Raw genomic sequence first — 16,751 nt, 5'->3', positions numbered from 1 at the left:
AAATTGGCCCATTGCCATAATCCCTATAGTCATAGTAGTAGGTTCGTTACCTTTATTTGTCGACCTATTTTTAAAACGGCGGAGCAGAGCCGCGAGCTGCTCAGAGCTATGCTACGGAGGCTAATGGGATTTCTTGGTTTCCCTCATCGAACTCATCAAATACATAATCCAACAACTCCAAAACACTGTGGTGGACAAGTTGTGACCTGCACATTCACCACGCTATGAGATAATAACAGAACGTTACCAGACAGAGTTGTTTTCGAGGCAAATTCAGAGACTGCTTGCTGAAAAACTGCCCCTGACAGGAACGTGCGTCAGCGGTTTTGCATGAATTTCCCTCTAAAACAACTCTCGTAACGTAACGTTATTATCTCATAGCGTGGTGAATGCGCAGGTCACAACTTGTCCACCAGAGCATTTTGGAGTTGTTGGATTGTGGATTTGATGAGTTTGATGAGGGAAACCAAGAAATCCCATGAGCCTCCGTAGCGTAGCTCTGAGCAGCTCACGGCTCTGCTCCACCATTCTAAAAATAGCTTGCACCGACAATTAAAGGTAACAAACCTACTACTATGACTATAGGGATTATGGCAATGGGCCAATTTGCCAAAATGTTGGACTATCCCTTTAACACTGATTAACCAATGTGTTCAGGATTGTCCAGTCTGCTCTGTTGAACATAAATAGCACCAAGATAGGACCACGATTTTGAGCTGTTTTAGAACAACATATCCATATTCATTTAAAGGTCCCATTCAAAGTTGAAGCAGTGTTTCTTTTAAGTGTTCCCACTTGACCACAATGCAGCTGTTTGAGAAGCATCACATCTCGTTTTGTGGTGGAGACGCTGTCTGTCCCCAAGTGGCTCGATATGGCTGCACAGAGCATTCATCAAGTTGAATTATGCATGCATGGAAACTGACAATATGCATTTTAATATCCTCTCTTCTCTTAAATTACATAACTTAATGAGTTACAATGATCCCAGGAATAGCTTAATTGTAAACATGGATGCAGTATTTGGTATCTTCAGTAGTTTTTGTTTTTTTTCACTTAGGGGGATTTTTTTTTTTTGCAGATGCAGCTCAGTTATCCAGGTTAATAATCAGTTTCAAAAGAGAAACTGCTGCATCTGTGATTCTGGACATCAGGCTGATCTCTGCAGATAGATGTTTGCTGGTATTAGCTCCTCAAAAGGCAGAGACAGACAGACAGACGGATGGACTGAATCTGCACAGTGGTTTAGTCGTAGGATGAAGGCAAAAAGGAGGAGGAGGACAATACAACAAGCAGAGATTAGAAGGCAGAACAGATCGGCTCGGACTCGGGAACAAAAAAAACAAAACAAAAATGAGAGTCTGAACAAGTGCGAGAGGAGCGAGACAGTGAATGGAAATCAGGAGTGTTACAAGAGGAGCTAGAAGAGAGGAGCCGAGAGACGAGAAACAATAGGACGTGAGAACGACAGAGAAAAGCACGAGTGTGAGAAAACTGTCAAAAAAAAAAAGAAAAAGAATAGACAGCTCAAGACTGTGGGAAAGCAACATGGAGAGAGCCCAAAACAGCAAGACTGTGAGAAAGAGAGAATTAGCATTCGAAACCTGTTTCCTCTCGTCTTCTTCTCCTTCTTCTCCTCCTCTCTTCATCCTTTTTACATCGCCCCAACAGCGCTGTTGCCCGCTCTGATTAAGCTGCCACTGAAGCAGCCGAACAAAAAAACCCACAGTGCCGCTATTAGCCCCGGACTCCAGATAGATGTTAGTGACACGTCCAGACCCAAATTAACTCCAATCACTGAGATCTGACTCATTCCAAAAGCATTATAACAAAAGTAAAGCTCTCTGGGTCGGAGCCGCTGCGTGCCAGATTCCTGCATTATGTCAGAATTAATTCTCACAGTTCATCATCATAAGAGAGTCGAAGCTTTTAAAATGGGCGTGCATGTAGTAAGTATCTGGCACTGCTGTAAAATTAATCAATATACAGTGTGAGTAATGGCTCCGTCCCTTTTTTTGTCACCCTCTGTTGCTTTATAAAGACCATAATACGCTGGTTATGTGCAGTAATCGGCAGCTTCATTTCCCCCCATCACATGTCGTCTGTCTACTCTGCTACAGTATAAACCACCTGTCACCGTTTTGTTCTGAGGAAGTCGTCGTCGATGTATTATTTCTTATTTTCTCCAGCAGTAAGCACAACCACAGCAGATTGTGTGCTGCTGCTGCTGCTGAGCCAGAGAGTCAAAGGTTATGTTTTCAGAAAATATCAGAGAAAAAAAAAAAAAATCCTGCTGATGCAGAAAATGAGGTGGTGCAACAACAACACCAGCAGCAGCAGCAGCAACGCAGGTTCAGACGACAACAGCTTTTAACTCCCTCCTCATGATGTGTCATCCATCTCTCTCTGTGTGTTTCCTGCAGGTCCAGACACTTACCTGGAGGGAATCGCCTACATTAAGTCTCACTACGAGAGCAAGAACAAGTCGACCAACAAAGAGGTCTACTCCCACGTGACCTGCGCCACCGACACCAACAACATCCAGTTTGTCTTCGACGCCGTCACCGACGTCATCATAGCCAATAACCTGCGGGGCTGCGGCCTCTACTGATGATGATGATGATGCTGTTTAGATATTTTTACCCATGTACTTACTCACCTGACGTGGGTGAATACAGTACATTTGTTAGGTATGTGTGTGTGGTATGTGTGTGTGTGTGTGTCGTCATCATGTCCTACGTCGTCGACGCCATCATCAGGCTGATCACTGGTTCAACTTGACTCTTTAATTAACGAATCGATCGATTGGTTGGTTGGTTGGTTGGTTGGTTGGTTGAGACGCCTTTTAATCTTTTTTTTTTTAAATTGTGTTTTGCCTGTTTTCCATCCATCATGTCAGTTCCTAGAGAAGATCCTCCAGGTTTGGTCGTATCTAAACTTCAAATCTGTCGCCCGTGCGCTGCAGATATTTTGCACAACACCCACAGTTAGTGTCTTGAGACTTTCTTGTAAATATATCAGTGCCTTACTCTGGATACAGTTTATGTCCAGTTTAAATATTTCTTATTATTTTAATGTAGATTTTACTCACTCGCTCTTATCTGCCATAAATGTGCCATAGCTGCATGAAGGGGCCTTTTGAAGCTGCATAAACTACGTCATTGAACTAGTCCTAATCAGATGTTAGCAGATGTTATCATATCAATCACACCTGGGGACCTTTGTTGCATGTTATAATAACCCAATCCCACCCCCACCCATGTGATATGTGACTGTAGCATTTAGCCACGCCCACTAAACTATCCAACTTCAAAATGACTAATCTTAATAAATGTGTACATAAATTTAAAAAAATCCAGACAAAAGTAGGTTAACCAATCCAATCAGAGTGCAAAATAATTACAATCTAACTCACAATAATGATCCTGTTGATGTGATTTCAGAGTTTAACAGTTTTATTTAAGTTTATAAGATTTATCTAATAGGAGTCTCTGAGTCTGGTTGTCTGACAGTGATATAATATGTGACATCATAAAAGCATGTTTAATTAAGAAGCATCTCCCACAACTAAAAAAGCTTGTATAGTTAATTTTTACAATTGAGTAATTTGTATTTTTTCCCAAATTCATGTCCTATGATTATTAATTGACATAAGGTCTTTTTATTATGTGTACTATATTTATTTATTAGATTTTGGCCCGTGTGAAGATCCATATTAAACAGTGTGATGCCTTTTGTGAGCACTGGATTCAACAAATAGGACTAATTAATGGCACCGAGCCCGTTCATCTCATTCTGCCCTCAAAGGCCTCGGAGAAACACGTAGAATCATAAAGGAGCTTCACGTCGGCTTCAATGTGGCAAAGCTTCGCTCACACACACACACACACACACACACACACACACACACACAGAAACAAAGAGAGACAGAGAGACAGAGAGAGAGAGAGAAACCTACAGGAGCAGAGGGATTTTCATGGAGACAGGACTGTTCAGAATATTAAATGTAATGAGACCAGAAATAATCCTCAGTCCTGTCACATTCACTAGGTTTCAGTTTGGACTCACTCAGTTTACCGGCTACATACGACATCATGTGACTGATTCTGTTTTTTCACCTTTTAATGAGTCCGTGTGAGCGTGTGTCTGTGAGTATTTTGTCGAGTTTTTATTCTGTGTCTGTTGACAGATTTGTTCTCACCAGCTGTGCAAGATACAGTCACAGATCTATACAGATGTGCAGCTGAGATAAAAATGAAGGCGGAGTTTGATTCGACCTATGAGTGCTGACATAATGAAGTACCGTAATACTGAGTTCTCATAGTTTACAACATCAACATGTTGATGGCTGGTGTTTGGTGTGATCTCATTGGTTTATAGTTGTTCCTGTTCATTGGTTTGTTTGGACATTTAAACAGTTTTGACTTTGGCGACTCCTTGTGGTAGCAGGTATATATAAAGAAAGAGACAGGGAGTGCCACTAGAGTAGAGTAAAAATATTCTTTTATCACATGCACCTGAGAATTAGATTTTGTCGCATCTTCTGCCGTGTTCTGTTAGTTGTGGTTTGAGCAGCGGTTGTTTATAATTTCCCTAGTTACGACCCATTAAGTATTAATCATGTTATCATCAGTTAGTGTTGTTATTTCCAGACGACCACGTGTTTTAATCTTTGGTGCATTTCACTCAGGGGACAAATATTGAAATTGAAAATTGTACTTTTGATCAAATTTAGAAGAGTTTTTTTGTCCTTAACTTCAATTGTTGTTGGTGGTAATCTGAGAGCGAGGTTTGCCGTCATCCTTCATCACCTCCGTCCGCATTTTTCCGATTGATTTTCCGGGCACTCGTGTTGCAGAATGCGCTGGTCCACTATAAAAAACACTTTAAACAAAGAGGTACAAGAGGCAGCGTGCTGACTCAACCACACAATTCCCAGATAATGCTTCAATGGAGGCATTGATTTTTTATACACGGCCGCAGGGGCTGCAGCCATTGTGTCATATCCCTGTTGCCCACCACTCTGCCTTAATAAGCCAGAGGTGAGCACACACAGTCATCTGGGATGTGGATGTCGGCCTTGTGACTGTTGCTTCAGCCCTGATGTTTTGCTTTTTTCCCCTAAATGAGGTCCTTTTCCTTTAGTGGGTAGACAACATCCCGGAGCAGCATAGTGGGGATTGTGGTTTGATGCCCAGTGCACAGTTTGGTTCAAATGAAGATTGATGATGATGATGATGTGAGCTTTTTGGAGGAGAGGTTTTGGTTTTAACCCTCCTGTTGTCCTTCTGGGTCAAATTGACCCAATCTGTTCACTTCCTCCATCCTTCCTTCTTTCCTTCCTTTCTCCCTTCTATTATTCCACAATCCTTTTTCCCTTCCTTCTTTCCTTCCTTCTTTCCTTCCATTCGTCCTTACTTCTTCTTCCTTCCTCTTTTGATCCTTGTCTGTTCCCTCCCTCCATCTTTCTTTCCTTTCCTTTTCCCTTCCTTCTTTCCACAATCCTTTTTGCCTCCCTCCCTTCCTTCCCTTCGTCCTTACTTCTTACTTCTTATTTTGACCCGGTCTGTTCCCTCCCTCCATCTATCTTTCCTTCCTTTTTCCCTTCCTTCTTTCCTCCCATCGTTCCCTTTGTCCTTCCTTCCATCCTTCCTTCTTTCCTTCCTTTCTCCCTTCTATTATTCCACAATCCTTTTTCCCTTCCTTCTTTCCTTCCTTCTTTCCTTCCATTCGTCCTTACTTCTTCTTCCTTCCTCTTTTGATCCTTGTCTGTTCCCTCCCTCCATCTTTCTTTCCTTTCCTTTTCCCTTCCTTCTTTCCACAATCCTTTTTGCCTCCCTCCCTTCCTTCCCTTCGTCCTTACTTCTTACTTCTTATTTTGACCCGGTCTGTTCCCTCCCTCCATCTATCTTTCCTTCCTTTTTCCCTTCCTTCTTTCCTCCCATCGTTCCCTTTGTCCTTCCTTCCATCCTTCCTTCTTTCCTTCCTTTCTCCCTTCTATTATTCCACAATCCTTTTTCCCTTCCTTCTTTCCTTCCTTCTTTCCTTCCATTCGTCCTTACTTCTTCTTCCTTCCTCTTTTGATCCTTGTCTGTTCCCTCCCTCCATCTTTCTTTCCTTTCCTTTTCCCTTCCTTCTTTCCACAATCCTTTTTGCCTCCCTCCCTTCCTTCCCTTCGTCCTTACTTCTTACTTCTTTTTTTGACCCGGTCTGTTCCCTCCCTCCATCTATCTTTCCTTCCTTTTTCCCTTCCTTCTTTCCTCCCATCGTTCCCTTTGTCCTTCCTTCCTTCCTTCCTTCCTTCCTCATTTCTCTGACCTGCTGCCATCAAAATGCACAGTTTCATTTGTTAGGTTATACACCTTTACCTGGCATTCATGTCATATCATTTTAGTTTACGTATCTAAGCTGCTGGACAATTTGAATTTCCCTCCAGGGGATGAATAAAGTATTTCTCTTCTCCTCCTCCTCTCCCCCTTCCTTCCCTCTCTCTTTATAAACAATAGTTTACAGCGCTATATAGAAGCTGAGCTCCTCTCGTCTCTGGGTCTCTGTTGAATTGACTGAACCGAGTGTGTTTGTAGCTTTGCAGGTAAACACAGGCAGAGAGCTGCTTTATTTATTCATAAGAAAAGTGTTTACTTTATTGCTCTCGTCCCTCCACACTCGAACAGCGAGGGCGTGTCTCCTCTTTCTGCTCGGAGCAGCAGCCGTAGAGTCAGACAGGTAGATGACGTCACCAGCAGCTCGTCCTCGCACATCTGTGCCAACGTTTCCTAATTAGAGACGGAGAGCTGCCCAGGGCTGTTGATCAGTCTGCTTTGTGTGTTTCTGTCTATTGTGTGTGCATAATTGTGTGGTTACCTATGTGTGTGTCCATTGATAGTGTGTGTAAGAGACAATATCAGCCCATGGGTGTTGTGTGGTGGCGGTGGTGGTGCTGGAGTCAGTATCTGTGGATTAATTACCCAGAAGGCACCTGTCTACCCTTTCCACCAGCACAGACAGGCCCTATAGACACACACACACACACACACATACATGCACGTACATGCACACACATGCACTGAAGACACAAACATGCCCACAGGACTTAGAAATGTCACAACACCTTACTCGCCAGTGCCAAATTATACCAGCGTGTCCACCCGGCCTCAGATGTTTTGAGGTTCTCGTGCCAAACGAGGAGGAAGCTCCCGCTGCCGCCGCTGGTGCTGAGGGCGTTTTAGTCGATCTCCTCGGCTCCTCCTCTGTTGATCTGTTACAGCGGAAGTGAAGCGATCCTGCAGCGGTAACTGTTTAATTTGTTGGCTTCAGGAAGATGTGACGTAAAATATTCATAAAACTACAAAAGGATTTGGTCGCAAGTGAGTGCACACAACAGGTTTCCATCTTTGTTTGTCCTTTTGCACACAGGAGGACAAACAAGTATTTCACATTAATACGCTGAAGACATTGAACATCATCTGAGAAAAATTTAAAACAATCTACGGATAATTTCAAATTTTCTGGAGACTAATTCGCCCTTGTGTTGTGTTTTTCCCGTAGCCGTGGATAAAAATCTAAAGAAGAACGAGCTGGTGAAACCAATAAAGCCGAAACCCCAATAGATGATTTATTTGCCCTCAGGGTGGTAACGGCAGCAAACTGCTCCTGCTTTGTCTTCCAACTTCAAATTTCATGCCTGTGTTGTTCACCTCAGGCAGCGCAGAGCGAGCAGAAACGGATCAGATTCATATAAAACTGAATCAACCTTCAGTTTTATTCACAATCTGGAATCAAACACTTGAATATTTTTTCCACATTAGCAAGGAATTTAATTTTAAGGGCCATAACCGTTAACACGTTAGCTGTTTCCTTTAGTAACAGGTCATTAGATGAACGCTTGTACCTGCTGTTAGTTATTAACCCAACAACAGATTGTGACAGTTCATTCACAAGAGACGTGGTATTTGGATCAGCAGCTCTCGCCTTGTGTTGTTTTGTCCAGCAGGATTTATCACACATTAAACTGGAACTAATAAACTGCGATAGGTCAGCGCCAGGGCAGCGTGCTGTTGGTTTCATAGTGCAGATTTAAACTTCAAAAACAACAACTTTGAATTGGTTTTGCCATTTTAAATGTAGGTGTGATGACTCAGTAACACCAGGATCATCGTAGAAACTTTAAAGTGGATGTGTTTTTGTAGAAAATGGACAAAAATGTGGCCGTTGCAAGTGAGAGCAACTCTGAAATCAGAGGGGAGAGTGGAGGGCAGCAGCTTGATTTAACGCTTGACCTGTTACAACTGAGCCCCGTTTGGTTCTTTTCGGGAGAAGTAAAGAAACGAACAAACTCAGAAAGTAACGGAGAGATTGTGTCTCATCTCACACAGGATCATTTCATTTCCCCTGTGTGTTTGTTTCATACACCTGAACCTCCTCACTTCCTCTCTGTGATCCACTCCATCCACTTCGTCGTCACACTGAGGCTCGAATGCTGGATTAATGTGTGTGTGTGTCTGCAGTGTATGTGTGTGTGTGTGTGTGTGTGTGTGCTCGACCCCACTCCTGATGAATCACCAATAAACCTACAAACAACCAGTGCGAAATCACATGAACAGGCGAGACCAAGAGGATCGTGGGAAATGTAGTTTATGGTCTTACAATAAATCATTGATTCCCATATTCTTCAGTGAGAAGAAGAGATTTGTGGGTAATGTAGTCTGAGAAGAGGGATCTCAGGAGGGGTTTATGGGTAAAAAAAAAAAAAATACTGCGTTGGTTTGTTTTTGTTTTATTTTCCTCAGTGGCCGCGGTGTGGATAACACAATCAGTGGTCCATTCAGATAACAAAGGTCCTGTGATGCTGCTGCTCCTCTGGGCTGCAGGTGGTGTCACAAAAGCAACGTTAGCACCTTGTGCCAAGTCAAAACCTTAGCAACATAACAAAAAAAAAGAGAGAGAGAAAAAAAAAGCTGTTTAAATGTCACAATAGCAGCCAGATGAAGAACTATTCAGATCTAAAAAATGTAATGTCAGATGCTTCCTATGTAAAGATTTAAATGAGCTCTTGTGGTGTTTTTCTTTTTTTTTTTTTTTGGCTGACATATTTATGCTAAATTTAGAAACAGAGTTTCGCCTGCAAACATCTTATAATATGTTTCTGTTTCTTTCTCAACTTTGCCAATAACGGATTAAATGAGCACATATAAGTCGCTGCAAAGACCCCTTGCTCTAACACCGGACTGGGAGAGGAGTCAGAAAGCCGCAGGGCGCACGACGATAATGAAACTTGTGTAGAATTAAAGAGGCAGAGAATGAACTGGTGAAATGTTCACTGTCCAAGGCCGTTTGGGCCTTTTTTTTAAAGAAAATGTCCATTTAATGTCTCTTTTGCTCTGCGTCAGCACCAACCAACACCTGTCTATAATGTACAGATCACCCACAGCAAATGTGTGTATGTGTATGTATGTATGTGTGTGTGAGTGTGAGTGCACTGAGAGTAAAAAAAAAAGAAATGTATCTGCTGTATCTCCCTCACTGCTGTGATAATTTATTGAACGTTGTATTTATACATGAGAGAAAAGATAATAAAGCACCACATGAGTAACTTGATCCGTGTGATTATTTTCCTGTGACCTGATTATTTCCTCTGCGTGTGTGTGTGTGTATATTAGTGTGTGTTTGCATTGTGTAATTGTGGAGAATAAGTTTAATTTGCTTCTTCCCTGTGTTTTTCTCTCAACACTGATTATTTATTGAAAACAAATATTTCCTGAACAGGCTCATTTTGTATCCGCCACTGTTCCTTGTTTGGCATTTTCAGCGCGAGACAAAAGAAATCCCTCCTCAGTCAGCATCTCTGTCGCTGCACAATGTGTTCGGAGAGCGTTGCATCTAATTCAATTACAGATGCACCGGCAGTGAATGTGCAAGAAAATGTCTGATGTATTTCTGTCTCATTCTTTCACCGTCTTTTCCACCCCTCTCTTTCTCTCTCTCCCTCCTTCTCCCTCCAACAGAATCGCATGCACGAGTCCCTGATGCTGTTCGACTCCATCTGCAACAACAAGTTCTTCATCGACACCTCCATCATCCTCTTCCTCAACAAGAAGGATCTGTTTGCAGAGAAGATCAAGAAGTCTGCGCTCAGCATCTGCTTCCCCGAATACGCAGGTAAAAAGAAAGAAAGAAAGAAAGACAAAAAAAGATTGTAACATTTGGAAAGAAAACTGTCTTTCTTGGCTGCAGTGTTGGGGGGGAAACGGCAGCTCTCCAAACGCGTGAAGCAGGAACAAAAGTTGACAGGTGTACGAAATTGATTTCTTTTCGAGGAAACAAAAAGCTGTGGGACTGTGAAACTGAGTCCAATCACATGGGACAGGACTCGATACGCAACAGAGTGAGTGGTCAAGTAATCTGACATCTGATAGGGAACAACAGGGAGAAAAACACCAGACAGGTTTCTGTTGTTTTGTCACAATCACTGTGGACAGGTTTAAATGACGTGAAGAATACAGAAAGGTCAGCCTTGACGTATTTATACACCTCTACAGGGATAGTGGGACTTAAAAGAGGAGGAAACAATGAGCAATTAATCATAATTTTATCCAAATGTGACAATATCTGTCTCCATCACAAGTAGAGTCTTGCTTTTATAATTCATATAAAAAAACAGAGGCATTAATTTTCTTTTAGGAGATTTGCATATTCCCATCTGTTAAACAGCATTTTCACTTTTGCGTTCATGTTTCTGAACAGCTTTGAATTTGCAGGTTAGTGGATTTTGTGAAGAGACATAATCCTTGGTGCTCCAGCTGTTTTCAGTCTTTATTAGTAAGCGAAGCCAAACAGGTGATAGCTTTTATATTTATCATAGAGCGTCTTGGCAGGAAAGCAGATCAAAAATATTTCCAAACATGTCAAACAGTTCCTTTGAAGGAGCTTGATTTTGTTGAACTACTGTAGAAAATAAAATCTCAAAGCTGTAGAACTTGCCTGAAAGCTAATACATAAACATAAAAAATACTGATGAAAGCAGAAGAAAGTAAGCAACACTAGTTAAACTGATATGCTATATTTATTTTTCAAATTTATTTAACCACGTAGACATATCTGAGAGTAGCAAGGGGCGAGCTGGCGAAGAGGGAAACAGTACAAACCACCATAAACTACAGTATCAAGAACAATTGACAAACAAACTGGCAACTGTCCACTGATCTCATGTTGTCATTTGAAGTAGGATTATATAAGATGTGGCAGCTTTAAAGGGATAGTTCAACATTTTGGCAAATTGGCCCATTGCCATAATCCCTATAGTCCTAGCAGTAGGTTCGTTACCTTTAATTGTCGGTGCAAGATATTTTTAGAACGGCGGAGCAGAGCCGTGAGCTGCTCAGAGCTACGCTACGGAGGCTCATGGGATTTCTTGGTTTCCCTCATCAAACTCATCAAATACACAATCCAACAACTCCAAAACGCTCTGGTGGACAAGTTGTGACCTGCACATTCACCACGCTATGAGATAATAACAGAACGTTACCAGACAGAGTTGTTTTAGAGGCAAATGCAGAGACTGCTTGATGAAAAACTGTCCCTGAAGGCAACACGCATCAGCGGGTTTGCATGAATTTGCCTCTAAAACAACTCTGTCTCATAACGTTACATTATTATCTCATAGCGTGGTGAATGTGCAGGTCACAACTTGTCCACGAGAGCGTTTTGGAGTTTTTGGATTGTGTATTAGCTCGCATGACAAATAAAGGTAACGAACCTACTGCTATGACTACAGGAATTATGGCAATAGGCCAACTTGCCAAAATGTTGAACTATCCCTTTAACTCATTCTGAAGCAGGGTCACGTATTGAGCAACAAAAAGAGCATAGAAACATTGATAAAGTGGAACTGAACCAATAAGAGCTTATAAACAAAACTCAAAGACAGGAAGATTGAGTCAAGTTATAGAGAAGCAGAGATTTTTAAAAAAGAGAGTAGATGTAGCTGTGTCAGAGAGGAGGAGAAGGAGAAGAAGAAGGGACGGGGAGTGAGAGAGCAGGAGACGGTCACGCTTGGCCGGCCGTGAACACAGAGCAGAGGAGATGGCAAGTGAAAGCTGTCTCCTGCCGTCTCCACAGGCCGCAGCTCTGTGAGCCGCGCAGCCCATTCACTTCCGTCTCTCATGCTTTACTCACTCGCTGCTAACCGCCTTGATAATCACACTGAGTCCATGTGACACATTCAATCCCTCTCTCCCTCCATCATCACATTCCTACTGAATGAGAAGCCTGTTATAAATACAGTGTGTGTTTAAAAACAAAACAAAAAAAAGGAAACAAAGACAAAAATAAACCAACAATATTAAAATAGCAAACAACGTAGCACAACTTCCAGACTTGGTGGATTTAGTTAGTAAGTAAAATAAATATGAAAAGTCTTTTTGTGTGTGTTTGTTTGTTTTTTGTTTTGTTTTTTATTCATACTCCTGATGGTATCATGAGACAGAAGACACTGGGCTACTTTACTTTTTGTATAAATCCTCATACAGTATAGCCTCTGTCTTTCCTTTTCTTACTTCATTTACTTCAAAATCAGAATTGGACTACTTTATTGATCCCCAAGGGGAAATTGCTTACAACAACATCTCCACCTCAAAGTGTACAAGTTAAAAGAGCAAAGTAGTCAAGTGGTCAATAGACAAATAAAGAAATATAAATATATATTGTATGAAAAATATATGTACAAGTACAAACATGGACAGGAGTTATTGCACTATACAAAATATGGCATTGAATGTGGGTTATTTAAAAAGTGAAAATAAAATATCCAAAAATAAATATGAAAAGGAGCTGCAGCCATCAACAGTGAAAAGCTGGAACTTAACATAAAATAAACAAACTTGAACTCCAGCTTCACTGTTTTTATGTAAATACACAACGTTAACCTGCTGGAAAACACCTGCTCACCTGGGGACAGGTGTCACACACACACACACACACACACCTTCCACTTATCAGACGTTATCTAGTCCAGGGTTTTGTTACTGTAGCACGACCAGCAGCTGGTTAGTGTAACATGATGAGGATGTGCGTTGATTTTATAATTTGTGTCGTCTTCACAGGTTCTTTGGTGAACACACAGCTGTTTAAAACCTCTATTTACACACACGTTTCTAAAGTTTTTTTTTCTCTCTCTTCTCTTGTGTCTTCGTCTCCGTCCAGGACCCAACACCTACGAGGACGCAGCAGCGTACATCCAAGCACAGTTCGAGAGCAAGAACCGCTCTCCAAACAAGGAAATCTACTGTCACATGACCTGCGCCACGGATACAGGAAACATCCAGGTGGTGTTTGACGCTGTGACCGACATCATCATCGCCAACAACCTCCGAGGGTGTGGCTTGTACTGAGCACACACCCCTCCTTCCCCCTCCCCCTCCGTAATACCCCCCCTCTTTGCCCCCTCCTCTCTCCCTCTTCCTCCTCCTTCTCCTCCTCTTCCTCCTCCCTCCTTGCTCCTGTTCCTTTGACACTGCTGTGGAAATGATGATGGTGATGATGATGATGATTCTGCTGATTATTTAAAGAAAAAAGAAAGAAAAATGCAACTAGGTACATATTAATAATGAGGATAATTTAAAAAAATAGGCATACATATATATAAATATATATATATATAATGTTTTTAGTTCTCGTATCTTTCTCTTCTCCTCCCGCTCCGACTTCTCCTCCTGATGACCTTTGGCCTGCTGCCAAGCAAACAAATTTGTTTTAGTAGAAAACATGAGACCCTGCAGCCTTGAAAACTTCTTGAACAAAGTCGATGAAAGCCTCCGTTCCTGTTCTCCTCTCTGTTTCTTTCTCAATGTCTTTTTGTTGGTAACAAAAACAAAACCTGTACTTGTTTTTTGTTTTGAGCAGATTTTTTTTTATTATTATGAGTATGAATATGACTTCTGTTTTATTTTTGTTGATCATGTGTGTATTTATTACATGAGTATAAGTCTGTACACTGATTTTTATTCACATTTTGCCTCACCTGACACCTTTATTTGTTTATTATTTCTTGTTTTATTTTCTTTTTCTTTTTCTTTTTGCTATAGTAGTGATTACATAATAACGATTTATGCGGAGATCTGTGAAAATGTGGATAACAGAAACAAACAGCAGACGGGTCGGCCAAAACCTTACAAACAAACTCCTGAGACCTGCTGAAAACTGACAACGCCGATTTTTTAACGTTAGTCTTTTGTTTACATTAGCCGAGACATTTTAAAATGTTTGTTGTCGATTTTTTCTTTTGTTTTTTTCTTGATCATTCGTTTTACTCCCTGCATTCGAGACGTGGTTTTCATCCACAGGAAGTGAAGTGGCTTCCCGTGTGTGGTCCTGAAGCCTGGCCTCGGCCATCAGCCAACCCGTGGGGGTCGTGGCTGCGCCCGAGAGCCAATAGGAAAAATGTGCTAAACGTCCAATCAGTGCCATGTAATTGAGGTACTGTACTGTAGATAGCTACGCTTTTAGAAGCAAGTACACAACGTTATAACTCTACCTTCCTCACTGTTATAACCTCTAAGACCTACTAACATCCTCCATGTAAGGAAACTCACTCTTGGTTTGATAATGGTTGATTAATTTATTAATGTATTTATTGATTGATTGCCTGTCCTACACACACCTATCTGTCTGTCTCTCTCTCTCTCTTCATTTACACACACCACCATGCCTTTACTTCTCTCACATCCATCCATTTATCTCAATCATTTTGCCTTCTTTTGGCATGACGCCCAGATTTCAGGGGGTGGGGTGGTAACAGAAGCCCCTCTCGTCTTTTTTTGCCAACCGACCCTCTTCCTCTTCTTCCTCCTCCTCCTCTTTCTCCTCTTCCTCCTGAAGCCCTGACACAGATAGCATGAGATACTCAAGCCTTTGTATAAAGAGACCGGTTTAAAAAAAAAGAAAAAGGAAAAAAAAGCTTCTCATCAAAACTGTTCAGATAATAATAACAAAAAAAATTCTTTTAATAAAAATTGCAAAAGTTAAATAAAAAAAGATGAGAAAAAAACTACAAAAAAAAAGACATAAGAAGATGGATAGCAGCAAATGAAGGAGACAGGTGATTGGTTCCTGAACCGGAAGGGGGCGGGGTCAAATCTGAAAAAGAAAAAACTAAAAAAAAAACTAAATAAATAAAAAAAAGTGAGAGTTGTAGTTTCAAAGAGTAGAAAAGTGATGTGGGAGGTTCGGAAGAAGACGTGTAGATTTTGGGGATTCTTGCCGTGACATGTAGAATTCATAGTGGGGGAAAAAAAGTCTACACTTATTATTACAATGATTAATAATAAAAAACCAATGAACATGGGTATTACCACAACATCATCAACAACAAAGACGATGACGACAACAACAACAACCACAACGACGACGACGATGACGATCGTGATAATCCTGTAATATTCTCAAAAGATAATCTTTCTTGTGCTTTGTAGCTACAGAACATTTTTCTCTATATCTCCCTTTTTTAAATAATAAAAAAGATGTTTTGCAAAAAGGGGTTCCAGTTGGACAGCGAGCTGATTTGGACCCGTGGCGATCTCAGACCGACCCCGTGTTGTTGTAATGCTCTGAACTGTGCCCCCTCCTCCTCTTCCTCCTCCTCTTGCCCTCAACCAACTGCCCCACACACACATACCCCTCCTCCCTCCCCTTCCCCAACCTTACCCTCTTTACCGTTTTGCCTGTTTCCCTGCATTAGAACCGTGTCCTCACTTTAGCCTGACTCAGAACGATTAAATATAATATTATAACAATATCTATTTTTTATTATTTCAGGAAGATGATGAAAAAAAAACAAAAAAACAACCACTTTTTTTGGGGAGAGCACGTTTCTCGCTGCGTTCGCTAGTTAGGGACGCCGCATGTACACACATCAATGCTGTATAAAGTCATGCGCCTTTCTTCTTCTTCTCCTCCTCCTCCTACTACTTCTACTTCTTCTTATTCTTCTGTCTCTTTTCAGTTCGACACACACCTTCCAGGTCTACAATGAAAAGCACAGTTCTCACGTCTCTCACACACACACACACTTTTCTCGCACTCTCACACACATTACACACACAATAAAGTAGATTTGGAAATTTGTTATCTATTCATACCTAATCTATGTTACCCCTCATCGATCTATCTACCCATCTATCTATATAGACCTCTCTCTTTCTTGCCTTCTTCAGTTCTAGTTTTTAAAAGAGAAAACAACTGTGTATAATGACATGATATACCTGTTTTTGGCATTCTGTTCCTGTTACCTTCATTATTTTTTATTTGACCTCCTCTTCGTTCTGTTCTTTACCCAGTGAATGCTTTTTTCTGTGCAGCTTTTTTTTTTCAATCTCTCACTCTCTCTCTCTCTCTCTCTCAATCTATCTCTCTCTCTCTCTCCCTGTACTCCTCTTTAGTGAATGGTTGTTATTTCATGTGGGATGTCCGTGCTGGAAAAACCAATCGAATGTAGTGTTTACATTAAAAAGCCACTGTTTTCATGACTACAAAAAAAAAGGCCAACCTCTTCTTGTCTCCAGTTCGTTCATTCAGTATCGCTGTGTCTACGTCACTCACTCATCCAGCTCTTCCATGATGAAGAGTCTCAATATAAAGACATGTTTTGTTTTTTCTTGTTCGTTTGTTGAAGTTGAAATCTGATTAAAAATGATTAATAACTTCTCTAAACAATGTGACAGATATCAGTTTCAGATCAGGTTTCAGGATTATTGTTG

The 16,751-nt window shown here is 41.2% G+C and overlaps 1 protein-coding gene and 2 long non-coding RNA genes across 5 annotated transcripts in view; 2 read left to right on the top strand and 1 right to left on the bottom strand.

The window, feature by feature from the left end:
• gnao1a (guanine nucleotide binding protein (G protein), alpha activating activity polypeptide O, a) overlaps window positions 1–13,581 on the top strand; it is a 107,975-nt gene extending 94,394 nt beyond the window's left edge. Inside the window, exons 7-8 of one of the 3 annotated variants that reach the window (XM_085780034.1) lie at window positions 10,005–10,158; window positions 13,201–13,581. In XM_085780034.1, coding sequence (XP_085636160.1) covers window positions 10,005–10,158; window positions 13,201–13,388 — 342 coding nt within the window. In that variant the 3' untranslated portion in view covers window positions 13,389–13,581. Of the gene's footprint in view, window positions 1–2,423; window positions 2,719–10,004; window positions 10,159–13,200 lie in introns of those variants that run through there. The other 2 variants (XM_085780036.1, XM_085780035.1) reach the window with 2 other exon arrangements.
• On the top strand, window positions 5,550–9,597 carry LOC146986273 (uncharacterized). The gene is made up of 2 exons (XR_015036024.1): window positions 5,550–6,915; window positions 6,947–9,597. It is a non-coding gene; the product is annotated as an uncharacterized LOC146986273 (long non-coding RNA).
• A 1,923-nt stretch (window positions 13,582–15,504) lies between the features above and the next one.
• LOC146986271 (uncharacterized) lies at window positions 15,505–15,813 on the bottom strand. The gene is made up of 2 exons (XR_015036021.1): window positions 15,695–15,813; window positions 15,505–15,622 (listed from the first exon to the last, which is right to left on the bottom strand). It is a non-coding gene; the product is annotated as an uncharacterized LOC146986271 (long non-coding RNA).
• Window positions 15,814–16,751: the final 938 nt, after the last annotated feature.

Source organism: Trachurus japonicus, chromosome 6 (assembly GCF_045865225.1).
Source record: "Trachurus japonicus isolate A0001 chromosome 6, Traja_1.0".
In the NCBI taxonomy this organism is placed as follows: domain Eukaryota; kingdom Metazoa; phylum Chordata; class Actinopteri; order Carangiformes; family Carangidae; genus Trachurus; species Trachurus japonicus.
This window is presented reverse-complemented; position numbering and strand designations above follow the sequence as displayed.